Below are 13,919 nucleotides of genomic sequence, written 5' to 3' on the forward strand. Positions count from 1 at the left end.
AGGAACAATGATTCATCAACTTCCATGCAAGGGCTACGTACCAGTCGTGATTGTACTTACCTCTCTGATACCTGATATGAAAAATTGTCTCTTTTTTCATCTCCCCAGTGGTTCACAGGCAGAAAATAAACCTGTCGCATCTTTGAGATGGCACTGACAGTACAAGAACAGATTGTGGAATGTTCTCAGAAGGAGTTACTGAACAACAACTTTCTGTAAGTTCTTACCACAGCAAATGGATTCAAGCACTGGCACAGCTGCCCTGGGCAATGATGGAATCACAACCCCTGGAGTGATTTAGAAGATGTGTAGATGTGGCACTTGGGGACATGGTTTAGTCAGGGCTTGGCACTGCTGGGTTAATGGTTGAACTCAGTGATCTTAGAGGTTTTTTCCAACTGAAATGATTTAGTGATTTTAAGTGATGCTGCTTTAAACAACCTATTTTGGTAATGTAGTAAAATGCCTCTATTGATTCAAATGGCAAAGCAGAAAAAAAAGACCCATGGGGGAAGAGAGGGACTGAGGTGCATTAGCAGCATTGCTGCAGGAAAACATTGTCCTTGAGACACCTAAAATTCATATTTTCAGTCTGCCTGGGCACATTTTTAGAGAAACACATTTCCTCAACCACACACTGAGTGTGAGACGTTCAGCTCGAGCTCCTATGAGGAAACCATCTGTGTTCACCAGCCAGAGCTGTGTCTGCTCCTGATTCCTCGAAGGACCAGGAGTCCCTTAAATGCCTATCAAAGTACCTGCCACCTGAAACAAGGACCTTGTATGGCCTGGAGGACACGCAGATGTCTTCTCAGCCCTAAAGAGAAAAAGATCTTTTATCAGATAGGGGAAGGAAAAAACCACCTTTCTGAATGTTGAGGTTTCACCTCACTGGGACCCAGCATGAGTCACCCAGGCACTGCTGCATTACCCAGACCTGTTCAGGTTAATAACATCACTGCCAGAGCCTGGGTGGCTCACGGGATGCTGTGTGGCTTTCACATTGACGTCACTGCTTCTCCTTTACCCTTGGGTGATAGTGACCGAAAATTCGTTACTACCTGGCAGCCGTAGGGTAAAGCCATGCAAAATAAATCAGTGTTCTCCACAGCAAACAGGTGTCTGCAGCACAAAAGGAGCCATTCAGATCACCAGGGCAGAAAGGGATTTGTCATTAGGGGAGTGAAGACATGAATGAGTCGTTAGAGTGAGGGGAATTTACAGGCAGAGAGTGATAACAGAGAGAGGCAGGGGGTGATTTCACTGTAGGAGATGTGGTTGGAGCATGGGGGATAGAGAGGCAGTGACCAAGGAGATAGTCAGCAATTCGATTTTATTATAGGAAAACGGGGACACTGAATGAAACTGCAAAGCACATTTAAAAGTGTGAAGAGGAGATAACCTTGCCCAGTGGAGGTGACCTTTGCCACAGCATATTTCAGTGGCCAGGAGTGCTGTGGGGCTGGAGGAAGGCATGGGCATCTGCATCAGGAGGGGAAGGTCTAGGTATAATCAGGAGAACACAGCCCCTGGTATTTCTGCCTCCGTGGAGGGTACAGAGACTTTCAGGCAGGGCCCAGGTATCAGCTTGTGAACTCAGAGGAAAAAAAATTCTCCTCTGGGATACTAAAAAGTGGATTTCTTGCATATTTGACTTCATCATTTGATCCTTGCCATTTTCAGAGCTAAGCCAGCACAAGGAATGGAGCTGGTCTGGCATTTTCATGATCTTTTCACTGTGGTTTATTCAGGGTAGGATTAAATACCTTGGTCAGGACACTGTAGGGAAGTTTCAGCACTGTGTCTCATCTGGTCTGAGCATGGACAATGTCTGTTTACAGGACCTGGAGTCATTGTGCATTCAGAGTGAACTTTTGATAGTCCTCAGCCCATCACATTTTGTCAGCCCTAAAAGTATGCCTTGAAAGAGGAAATAAAATTTCTACAGGCTTTTCTCCACAGCTACTAAAAGAACAGGCAGTAGGTACAGTCCTATATCACCTGCAAAAATGCAGATGTTCTCATCTCCAGCACACAAAAAATCCATAAATGTGAGTAGTTGTAATGTCTTTTTCCTTTATACAAAGAGAATACAAATCATGGATGGCACAGCCTGCCAAGGAGGAATCTCGTTTTCCAGACAGATCATTGTTAACATAAAATGCTATTGAACAATCCTGACAAAGGTTAAGTTGAATGGCTATTTTTCACCTTTTGTGGGCAAAAGGCCCCCTGGAAGGCAGCAGGATATTATTTGAAACTTAGATTTCACAAAACATCCTTCTCTTGTCCAGAAATAATAATAAAAATAAGCCCCCAGTCATCAAAACCCTGAGTTCCATTAAATGCAAAATCCTCTCCTGGGGACATTGCTATGTTGGGTCTGGGGTTTGCTAAGAGGAGAGACCAGCTGTGCCAGGTGCTGGGGCAGGGCATGGGCTCTTCTGGCACCAGGAGATGGTGCCACATGTCTGGCACTGGGCAGGCACAGAGAAAGGGCTCATTTCTGGTTTCCTTCCAGCCCTCTTGGTCTTTGTTGTACTTTTTTTTCCTCCTACCTGTTGCCTGGTCTGATGTGTTTTCACTTAGATCTTGGGGAGAAAGGTCTCCTTTCTTTATGAATACAGATCCAGTGCTCAGTACAACAGAATGCTCCAGCTATACTGGAACCTTTCAATGCTAACATAATAAAACATACAATTTATTTATCAAAACCTCCTTTAAAGATGATGGAAGAAACAGTTTTTATCTTACTTGTGATCCTCAGGAAAAACAAACACTGATTCGCTCCTTCCCAGACAAATAACATTGCATTAGTTGTTTCTGATTTTATTAGCTATAAGCCACTTTCTATTTTTATTTTCACATGCCATTGACTTTGTTTGGTACAGACACAGCTGAACAAGGCTGGTTTTTCAAGTGCAAATCATGTTAATAGGTGCCCAGTTCTTTCCACTCCACACACAGGAACATCACCATAAGAAAGAGAGCTGACGCCCCAAAAATATTTTCCTATTGCACTTCCTAAATCACCTCCGAGGCCACATTATCCCTTCTGAATTCTCAAATGTGGAGTGGTGATGGTTGCTTTAGTACTTCTGGCACTGTATCTTCACATAAGAAGAATTTATTTGCATGGAGGAGTGAAACAATATGATCAGACAATGAAATCTCAAGTGGTAAAGTGTGTGAAATTCTCCATTACTATTACTTTTTATGATGCTGTTTCCAGCTTTTCTTCACTGCCTGCAACTGCAACTGATGGATTTGGAGCAGAGAGTGCCTCTTATCGCTGCTCTTCATCATCAATGGTGAACAGCAGCAAGCAGTCAAATTGTTGCTTTATCCAAACAGCATTTCTGCATCCAGAGATGGAGTTGCAGGGAGAGCTCACTCGTTGGGAACTTGATCTATCTAATTATGTGACTGTTGACTGGGCAACGGGCTACACATCCAGTTGTCCCCAGTAAAAATCATTTGTCTTAAAATTTGATCTGAGTTAAAACACATAATATTTTTCTCTCTTTATCTGTTTCTTTGCCTGGCACAATATTTTGGAACTGGTGTTGAGAGTTATTAGTACGAAGTTCTTTTCCATCATTAAAATATCGGGTTCAGAAAGACTTCCAGAGTCCTTAAATGCAGATGAGGGTATGAGAGGCACTTCCTGAACAGAATTACAAGGAAGTGTTCTCACTGGAGACAGTGTTCAGAGGTGGATCCTGGCAGGAGTTCAAGTGTTCACACTTGTTCTTATGGCCATGACCTCCCTGACATCTCCTGCCCATGGTGGGTGTAGTGGAGGGTCCTTTTCTTGTTGGCTCCACTGAACTCCTGTAAGAGAGCAGCTCTGGGACCGAGGAATGAGTTGCCCCTTCAGACAGAGAGAAGTTAAAGAGAGAGACCATTCTTTGATGGTATTTGCTCTTCATTTCCTTGGCTGATCTATACAGGTTCCCAACAAAGCAATAGCATATAGGATTGAGGCTGGAATTGGTGAGGCCAAGCCACTGGGCAAAAGGTCTGAGCTGCAGGATCCAAGGAGAAGGAGTCACATCCTGCAAAGACTTGGGGATGTTGAAATCAATCCAGATGTCCATCAAGTAGACAGGCAGCCAGGAGATGGCAAACAGCAGGACCAGGGCCACCACCATCTGCGCTACTTTCTTGCGGATCTTGAGCCTGGAGGCCGGCAGAGATCTGTTCAGGGCAGTGCTCTCCTTCAGCTGGCTGCTGCGGCTCCACAGCCGGCGCACCGTGAGGAAGCAGATGGCCATGTTGAACAGCACCGGCAGGCAGTAGAGGGCACAGAAGAGCAGAAAGTTGTAGGCTTGCTTGAGCCTCTCCTGAGGCCAAATCTCCCTGCAGATGGAAAACACCAGGGGCAAACCCTCCACCACCCCAATCTCATCCCGTTTGTTCATGAAGATGAGGGGCATGCATATCCCTGAGGACAACAGCCACACCACCAGGATGGTGCTGAGGATCCTTTTCTGGGTGAAGAAAGACCGGGCGTTGAGTGGGTTGTGCACACTGTAGTACCGGTTCACGCTGATGACGGTGAGGCTGAGGACGCTGGCAGAGACAGAAACAGCCTGGATGAAGGGCACTGCCCGGCAGAGGAAGTCCCCGTACACCCAGGCTTTGTAGATGAGGTTGCCCACAGTGATGGGCATGCAGATGCACACCACCATGAGGTCACACACTGCCAGGTTGATGAGGAGGCTGCGGGTGGCACTCAGGCTGGACACTCGACTCCGGCGCTTGCGGGTCAGCACCCTGATGGACATGATGTTGCCCACAAAGCCCACCACAAAGGACACCAGGTACATCACTGTGAGGCTGATGGTGACAGGCTCCTTTGCAAAGAGGAACAGCATCTTCTCCAGCTCTTCCCACCCCAGCTCTTGGCTTCCATTCCAGAGCCCGCCTTGGGTCTGGTTCTCCTCCTGCCAGAGCTGCAGAGGGCCAGGGGGGACCCCGGGGATATAAGGAGACGAATCCATGGCTGACCCCACCCAGGCGCCCCGGGCTAATGGGGCAGAGCCTGTCGCGCTGCTCCCAGCGCTCCGGGCATGGTGAGCTGGGACCAGCCCTGCCTAGAAGAGAAGATGAGGAGAGAAGGGGTGAGCCGGGGCTCGGGGACCTGCTGGGCCCGCAATTGCTTACCCGCGACTTACTTTAGAGGCGGCAGTAGCGCGTGGCGGGAGGGCTGGACAGCGCGGCACCGACAGCGGTCCGGGCAGCGGCGGCGGGGCCAGCGGGAGACCCGTGCCCGGCCGCGGGGAGACGGCGCCTCCGGTGGGAGAACGGGGAAGGCTTCCCGATGCCCGCTCAGCCCGGAGAGCAGCCCCAGCCCCGGTCCGGCACCACTCTCCCCCCTCCCTCCGTCCCACTCGGGAAAGTTGCGTGTCCCGCAGCCGCGCTGTCGCACCCCGGGCTGGTCCCAAAGCCCCGGTACCTCCCTGTCCTCCCGGTTCCCCGGCTCTCCCGCGGTCCCGCGGCGCGGCGGCACTCACCGGGCGGGCAGCAGGCAGTGCCGGGCCGTGCTCCTCCCGCCGGCAGCTCTGCCGTGTATGTGTGAGCTTGTCTGCGTGTCCGTGTGTCCGTCCGTGTGTCCGTGTGTGCGGCGGCAGCGCCCGACCCTCTGCCACACGCGCGTGCTCGCACCCACGCACCCACCGCACCGCGAGCCCGGCGCGCACACGCTGCACACCCCGCACACCCCGCACACGCACAACAGCCCCGCACACGCTGCACACCCCGCACACGCCGCACAGGCTGCACACCCCGCACACCCCGCACACGCACAACAGCCCCGCACACGCCGCACACGCTGCACACCCCGCACACCCCGCACACGCACAATAGCCCCGCACACGCTGCACACCCCGCACAGCTCACACACCCCGCACACCTCACACACCCCGCACACGCTGCACACCCACACCCACACACACAGCCTCCCACACACAATCAGCCCTGTCCTGCGACCCCCGCGCACACACACACACGGAACCCCGACAGACACTACACACCCCTCCGGCGCACACGCACGTCTGTAGACCCGCACACACGCACTCTGTGCATACTCCCCCTGCACACACTCGGCTGCACGCACCTTCCTACAGGTGACCGGCACACCTGCAGGCACCCTGAGCATCCACCATCCCCCTCCCTCCTCATCCCCAACCCGCTCCCACACCTCTGTGTGTCCGCGCCCTCTTTGCACTCCCCGACTCCTCCCGCGCATCCCTCCCCGCACACGCAGGGACGGCTCAACCTCCGCACCCCATTCAAACCCGCACACACGCACCGCGCTCCCCGCTCCCCCACCCCTCTTCCCAGTCCTGCCGTGCACTGCAGAGAACCCCCCAGAGCCTCCGCCGGGAGCACGGGCTGGGGTCGAGCCGGGATAGAGACCGAGCAGGGCCGAACCGTGCCAGCCGCCCCTCTCTTTGTGTTCCAAGAGCCCGAGCGGCCCGGCCGTGGTGCTGAAGGGACAGCTCCGTCCGGGCCGGGCAGGGACCTCTTACGGACAAGGTCGGTCTGGGACAATTGTGGACTATTCCCGATGTTCCCCTCCTGCTCCTCTCCTGGGGTCCCCAGGCTCAGCTGCAGCAGGACAGGGAGGGACCCGGACGCTCCACTTCTACTCTAACATCGCCCACTCTCCTGAATGTGTCAGAGCCTGGCACACCAAAGGTTAACCCCACCAGAGTTAGGAGTGCTCCACAAAGAAACACAACTTTTGGTCTTTTCTGTTGAACTGAAGGAATGGAAAGAATGGGTCATGGAAAAAGTCACTTGAAAAGTTGAAGGGCTTGGCTGGGGAGCGAGGCTGGTTTGTAAAATGAAGCTCTTGACTGAAGGTGCTCAGAGAATGTCAGTAAATCACAGGTGGAAATGGTTGATGAGAGGAACTGATACTTCTGCCTGAAGTGTTTAATTTTAATTCTCTTTCTTTGCCTTCTCAGAGACAGCACAAGTTAACAAATACAGCCTAGGTGGAGGCTGTTTATCATTGAATTGTACCCTTGATTTCACTGGGAAATTCCCCATCCATTTTAGTCTATGTGTGAGAAGGAATAAAATAAATATTTTTGGTCAGCCTTACGTGAAATGAAAGAAAGATCAGCCGTAGAGCCACATTGGGGGGGGGGGGGGGGGGGAAGGGGAGGGGGGGGCAGGGGGATGTGATCAGCATATAAAACTCTTCTGCATGAGAATGCATTTGTGACTGCTCATTCCCTGTTAGGTTTATGTATGTGTATTTATAGGTCTTCAGAGACTATCAACTTCTACAAACTAATTGCCAAGCGCTGCCCAGAGTACAAGGTACACATTATTCCATGCAGGGAAATGCACGGATACTCTCATGGATACCTAAAAGCTGCTGCAATTTCACAGCTGCTCTACAAGCAAATAGATCTGTGACAAACAGGCAACTGCACAGGCCAGTGCTGGAGCTAGCAATTGGAAATCTCCATGCATCTGAGCCCTTGCCAGCCTCTGTCAGCCTCCCTACAGCCATTACACACAGAAAACAAAGAATGGAGGTGTTTAAGTCAATATTTTTAGTAGGGTATTAACAGAATACAAGGGAAGAGAGTGCAGAAATGTGCCAGGGTTTGTTTTGTTCAGGTAGTCACCTTCCAAACATTCAAGTTAATAAATGCAGTTAATTTCTTTGGTGTCTTTTCCTCCCCCAAGCACCTTATTTGTAACCCACATGATTTACTGCTAAGGAACCTTTACGACCTAAAGATTGCTAATTTGATCAATGGTTCGATATAATTAAAATGAACCTGCTAATGTATCCATTGATAAAACTCACAAGTGCCAAGTCATCTCTAACAGCAAATGATGAATCTATATGCTGTGTACAGCTGACAGAGAGGACAGGGCATTGACTATAACGAGTTCATTGATTCTGACAAGTTCAAAGTCACCAGATAACTCAAGATGGGGAATCTCCAATAAAAAGAAATGCTGTACCCTTTTCACATTTGTTTGCCTCTTAGGGAACAGCTTTGAAGTGGAAGCTAAATAAAGCCCACTGGAGATAGGAGCCATCCTTCACAAGCAAGGGTAACAGGATGGGCTGTGATCATACAGCAATGTGCATCAGAAATAACCCACTGGTCTCACCGGAGTTACAGCTGTGAACAACTGACTTGAGAGGAGGAGTGAGTCAGCCACTTTGGGACTTTGCCAAAATCTCAAAACCCTCACAATTCCCAACCCAGCTACGTGTGCCTAAACCTGCTCTGCCCACTGCACGTCAGAGTCCTGGGACAGGGTAAATTTAGCCTTGCTGTCTCAGCACAATGTCCTCACTCCCAGTGCAGCAGGAGCTGGGTGTCACGCAGCTGCAGTGATGCTCTTCCCATCCCAAGCCCAAGAATGGATGTAAATTCAGGAAACTCTGATACTTTTACAGCTTATGCTGGACCTTGAGGGTGTGAAGGTGGAGTAAATCCTATGGTTGTGCACCTAATTACAGCTGCTCATGTGCTCTCCCCATTCAAACTTTTCTCCCTGCTGGGTACAGGGGGAACACTATCCAGACTCCCTGCCAGGATTTGGGGAATGCACACTCCTGGGTGCTTTATCTGCATCCTTGACCCTTGTGGGGTGGCTGGCACCCAACCAGAGGGCTCTTTGCTCTCTTAGCTTCCTTCCAGTGCTTATCCTGACATGCTTGCTGTGTGTCAGCTGTCACAGTTTGATGTAAAGGCTGTTTCAAGGATGTAGCTGCTTTCTCCCTCTGTGCTTGCCCAGCAGGCAGGTGGGATGGGGCCTGCTCACTTCACAGAGATGAAACAAAATTCAGGCTTGTCTCACTCAAACAGGGGCTGGATTGGTGCTACCAGGACAGACTGCCATGGCGCTGCTTGGGTTAGGAGGGAACCCTGGCAGTGGGGAAATCGTTTCCCATATGATTTTTCTGGGAGGTGCTGCTGGGACTGCCCTTGGAAAGCACTGGCTAAAATCCACTTTCATTGCCCTTTAGTCCTTCCATCTCCCACACTTTTTGAGCGATGTCATGGAGATGGGAGGACCTCGGGGTAAGGGAGATTCCTCCAGGTCTCACATCTGCCCCTGTGCTTCCCTGCACTCCCTCCCCTCCCAGGTCCCTGCTGCCACTGCAGTCTGGGACATTGTGTGTGAGCATTTTTAACGCTGATAGAAGCAGAAGTAATACTGAAACCTGTCTCTGGCTCTCTTGTCATCAGGAGAGAGTAACAGCATCACGGTTTGGTAACTCTCATTGGAAATAAATAGTGTCCATTTTCCTCTGAGCCATTTTCTTACAAATCTCTAAGGTAGCAAGAAAACTCCCCAAATCCTGCGTGCCATCGGTGTGGGGACCTCCGAGCTGGCTTTGCCGCTCCCTCTGCTGGTGGCTGCTCATCCCTGTGCCATCGCAGCTCCGGCAGCGCAGTTTGGGGGGCACATGAGCTATTTCTGGCCCCGTGGTCCAGGTCCTCATCCCAGTTCTGGCGTGGCATTTGTGGATGTCAGTGCTTTGATGCGACTGTGAATCCAGGAGGAGGTAAGAGGCCAGCACTGCACACAATCAAAGACAATACAAAGATGCCAAATGCACTTCAGATTCTTTGAAAACAAAACAGTGAAGCAAATAAAAAACATCTGGGAATTGATGTTTGTTGTTTGTAATTACTTCCATGAGAGTGGAAATCTTTCTTCTCCCACTAGTCTTCTCTCTCAATCAAGGAATGAAACATTTAAACTATCTCAAGTGTCCTTGGGAGGATTTTAAATGGAGAATGTGTGCATTTTTATGTCTGAGAATATTCAGTGGTCTGTCTTCATAAACAGATATGTGCCAAATTCCATATCTTCCATCCTTTTTATTGGAAGCCATTTAGATGGAGTGCTTTGGAAAAGTAGTGGCTGAAATCAAAAGATAATTTTGCACAGAAGAATTTGTCTGATACTCCATTCACCCTCTCCAAAACAATGAAACACTATTTTGACATTGGAGTGAGAGAAAAATCTGTCTTTGAGATATCTTTTCTTTTAGTTTGTGCAGAAGTGCAGGCAAGTAGCAGCCTGGGAATGCAGGGCTGAATGTGATCCTGCAGAGCCTCTGCTTAAACCCAGGATCACATGAGATAAACTTGACCCTGTCTCATTAAAAGGAGAATCCCTAAATGGAGATACACTGCATAACAAATGAATTTATTTTTTTAATGGAGAAATCAGTGCTCTGGATACCTAAATCATTGGCAAAAATTTACAGGCAAGATTTTGAAGTGATACTGAGCACTCAAGTCGAGCCTTTGAGAAGTTAAGAGAGGCCAGGACTTGGCAGGGCTGGCAGCTGACATGCAAAGGAACTGTCTAACACTGCCTGCATCCAGCCCTTCTCCCTCTGAATCTGTGATCCAGGATCAGTTGAAGCAATAATGGGATTTCCTCTGAGTCCATGTTTTGTGCAGTGGTTCTTGCTCTCTTAATCAATACAGGCACCCCCAGCCCTGGGGAGAAATAATTAGAACCAAACTGAAAGCAAAGCCCAGGTCAAGCAATTTTGGTAACCGAGGAGATCTGGTGGTCTGACCAGGTTTGTGGGGCTCCATTTCATCCTATTATGTCTTCAGTGCTCTAAGCAGTTTGCCACTGATGCTACCAAGAAGAGAAGCAGATAAAACAGTATTAAGAGCAGGAGCTGCTAAGGCAGCCAGTCCTCCCTCCATCCTTCTACCTGCACACTGCCAGATTTGCATTTCAATCTTGCTTCCCTGATGCTCTATACCCAGGTGCAACAGGCTAACAAAGGGCTTTTTAGATGACAAAGCTTTCTGGGTTCTATCAGCTGATTGCCATCTGGGGGAAGGCTGACAAAGGCTTTAAATTTGCCACAGTTTGCCTTTTCCCAGCTGCAGCAGGGAAATGTGGGGAGCCAGGAAGGAAAGGCTCTGAGGAAAAAAAAATGCTCTTAGGCCCCAGATCTGTGAATGTCAGGGAGGAGAGAAAGATTTTAGAGAATACAATAGGAGGGAGTCTGTCTTTCTGAGCAAGATATTTTATTCTTAGCCTGGGTGATAGTTTGCTCATAGCTGTACAAAGCAGATACCCCTGGGATCAGGTTGCAATAATGGATTAGAACTTGAGCACATTTGCAACAAGGGTTTGATGATCAGTCAAGTGTGATGTGCTTAAAAACAAGCTTTCCTGTATTTTATACTTCTAATCAGGAAATCCTTAGGATTTGTGCTCTCTGGATTCAAGAGCTGATCAGCTGGGAGGCAGGGAGAGATGCAGCCCTGGGTCTGAATGCTCTCCAGCAGCCTGCCCTAATGTTTTGACAGTATAAAATAATCTGTGGGTTATTTACTTTCAGTAGCCATTTAGGAGGAATCACCACAACTAAAGTTGTAGATAACCAGGCAGGGAGAGGCTTTGAGGGGTTGTTAAACTCTGTCAGGTTCAGCTGTAAACTTTTTTCTCTCTAATGCCTCACCTCTCTCTGTGCAGTGACTCATGTGGAAAGGCTCAGGCAATTTACTGGAAGTACAATCACTGCCCTCTCATCACCACTGACCAGGTCTGTCTTTCTGTTTGCAGTGTGTGTTCTCAGCACAGAGCAACTTCAGGAAATGAAGGCTGACAATAGCTGCAGTTCAGCACAAAGGCGGAGCAGGTTAAGAGGTGAAGTAGCTGCATCTCAGTCCCACTCCCTATTTTTGAAACCAGCAAGATTTTTTTGTGCCGTAGATCACAGAGCAGTTGCTAAGCCTTTCTTTGGAAAGGAGATCTATTAAGGAAGGGGAGGAAAATGAAGTGATGTTGGCTGTTCTTTGGTCATTGTGTGGGATGGAGCATGAAACAAGCTAGAAAAATATTGATTAGTGTCTGTGGGCACAGTGATGTCTGTGCACAGGTGGATGGAAACTCCTTGGGCTAATGAGCTGCTCAGCAGTCCTGCTGTCTCACTGGAGACAAGGGGCTGGCTCTGCTGTTTAACCTGGGCTATGGAGGGGTCCAGTATGGAGCTTGTTGGCTCATTAAAGCTTGGGGTAACACCTGACTGATCATGAAAAGTCCCAGCCCAACATACTCATAAGCTCCATGGCCAGGCAATGAGCTGCAGGGGGAGAATATCATGCTGGAGGTAAAAGACTTGGTTCCCTCCTTCTTTTTCTGCTCTTCTTTCCTGCACATTCCTTGGTTCCCTCACCTGAACAAGGATGTTATGATAGTTCTTTTCGTAGTTCACTTGGATCCCTGTGATTTAGAAGTGCTTTGTAAAACCCAAACAGCCAACGGTGTGATGGTGCAGAGAAAACATCCTAATCTCCATAGGCTGTTGCCTTGTGCTCTGGTAAATTCAGAGATTTGGCCAGTGATATTGATGTAGCTTGAAAGAATAATATGATAAATTGCATCTAGCTTTGGCAAGAGGGTCTTGAACAGACTGTGGAACTGAAGGGCCAGCAAATTTGGGCATCAGGCTAATTTCTGTCACCCTTTCCTTGGGCAGCAGTGATGAAAAATAACTCAGCTGCCAAAAAAGTGATACCACCAGCTTCCAATTCTTCAGCCTCCAGGCCAGATTCTTTCTTTCAGAATATAATCCCTCTCCAGTCTTTCATGTCTGTGGCAGGTACTTGGCACCATGCATGCAAGATCAGGGCTGGAAGGTGTGCTTTCCTGTCTGAGCTGGCTCTGGATAGAAATGCTGGGAGATAGAATGGCTTTATAAACCTCTCTTTAATTGCAATAAAAGAACCATCCCTTTGCTTTCCAGCTGAGACTCTTCTCTAGCTGCAATTTGGGGCTGCCTGGTGCCTCAGAAGGGTCTCTTTCCAGCCAGAACTGAGAGCTGCTGCTCCTTTCCTATTCTGCTCCCTCCTTACTCTTCAGAAAAAGGCTGAACATTTGCCCTCTGCGTTCCTCAGTCCTGTCAGCAAACACATGTGACTCCTGAGCAATTAAAGAGTTTGACAGCCCACGGTGTTGAATGAGCAGCGTCTTAGATAAGTACTCACAGACTCAAGGAAGAAACTCATTGCTGATAAGGTCTGCACTTCTAGCAGGTATTTCTGTGGCAACGTGTTGGGAAAACAGAGGCCTTGGGGGATGTGGGAAATTAGAGATGCCATAGATAGAGGGCCAGGGTCACTGAGCTGCACCATGACACAGCTGCTTATTATTGGTGGAGAGGATCTTTGCTGCAGCTCAGCTGTTGTTCCTCAGGAGATTCTCCTGGGGACAGAAATGGGAGGAGAATGGGAGCTGTTAGTTACATGGTTAACAACTGCCCTCCTCCTGCGTTCCTTCACCAGAGCTGCCCTCTAGCTGTAAATATCTAAACTTCCAGCATCAAATTTGATAGATTTGGCAGGTTTGGCGTTTTTTTAGTAGAAGGATGGTCATGTAAGAAAAAAACCCCAACAGGTATCAAGTCACAAAGTGAGTATGGGGCAGATGCAACCTGCATGAATTTCTCTTTATTTGAGCTTTCCTAGATGTTTTTCTCCCTGCATTGACAAGTCCTTTCCCTTTTCCCCATTGCCTTTCCTAACTCAAAGCAGGACCCAGTGTCTGATAGTCAATTGTCCCTTGCTACGTCTGGAAGGGATGGTGTCAGTCCGATGTCCCCAGGCTGCTGCTCTGCTGATGAGACGTGACTGTGGCTGCCATGGGAGCTGTTTGCTCACCAGCCTGTGAGGGAATTGCTGGTGTTTGCTGCTGGAGTGTGGGATGGTTGCCAGTGGTTTCAGGGACACCACGGAGCAGCTTTGGTCATGCATCAGTAGATGCTCCACAGGAGATCTGAGACACTGCCAGAGGGGACCTTGGCCCTGGGAGTCCTGGCACAGCTCAGCCACGAATGATTATAAGCCTGACTTTCCCCTCATTGATCTCAGGGCAAGTCAGAGCAT

At 49.1% G+C, this 13,919-nt stretch overlaps 1 protein-coding gene across 1 annotated transcript; it reads right to left on the reverse strand.

Annotated features, from left to right (window-relative positions):
* Positions 1–3,677: 3,677 nt before the first annotated feature.
* LOC139679250 (galanin receptor type 1-like) lies at positions 3,678–5,006 on the reverse strand. Its single transcript, XM_071570792.1, has one exon. It carries the CDS (start codon positions 5,004–5,006, stop codon positions 3,678–3,680), a length of 1,329 nt encoding a protein of 442 aa, XP_071426893.1.
* Positions 5,007–13,919: the final 8,913 nt, after the last annotated feature.

Source organism: Pithys albifrons, chromosome 16, assembly GCF_047495875.1.
Source record: "Pithys albifrons albifrons isolate INPA30051 chromosome 16, PitAlb_v1, whole genome shotgun sequence".
NCBI lineage: Eukaryota > Metazoa > Chordata > Aves > Passeriformes > Thamnophilidae > Pithys > Pithys albifrons.

What these genes read in the sequence shown, in the direction of transcription:
- LOC139679250 (XM_071570792.1), bottom strand. Translation starts at nt 5,006, where the DNA reads ATGGATTCGTCTCCTTATATCCCCGGGGTCCCCCCTGGCCCTCTGCAG.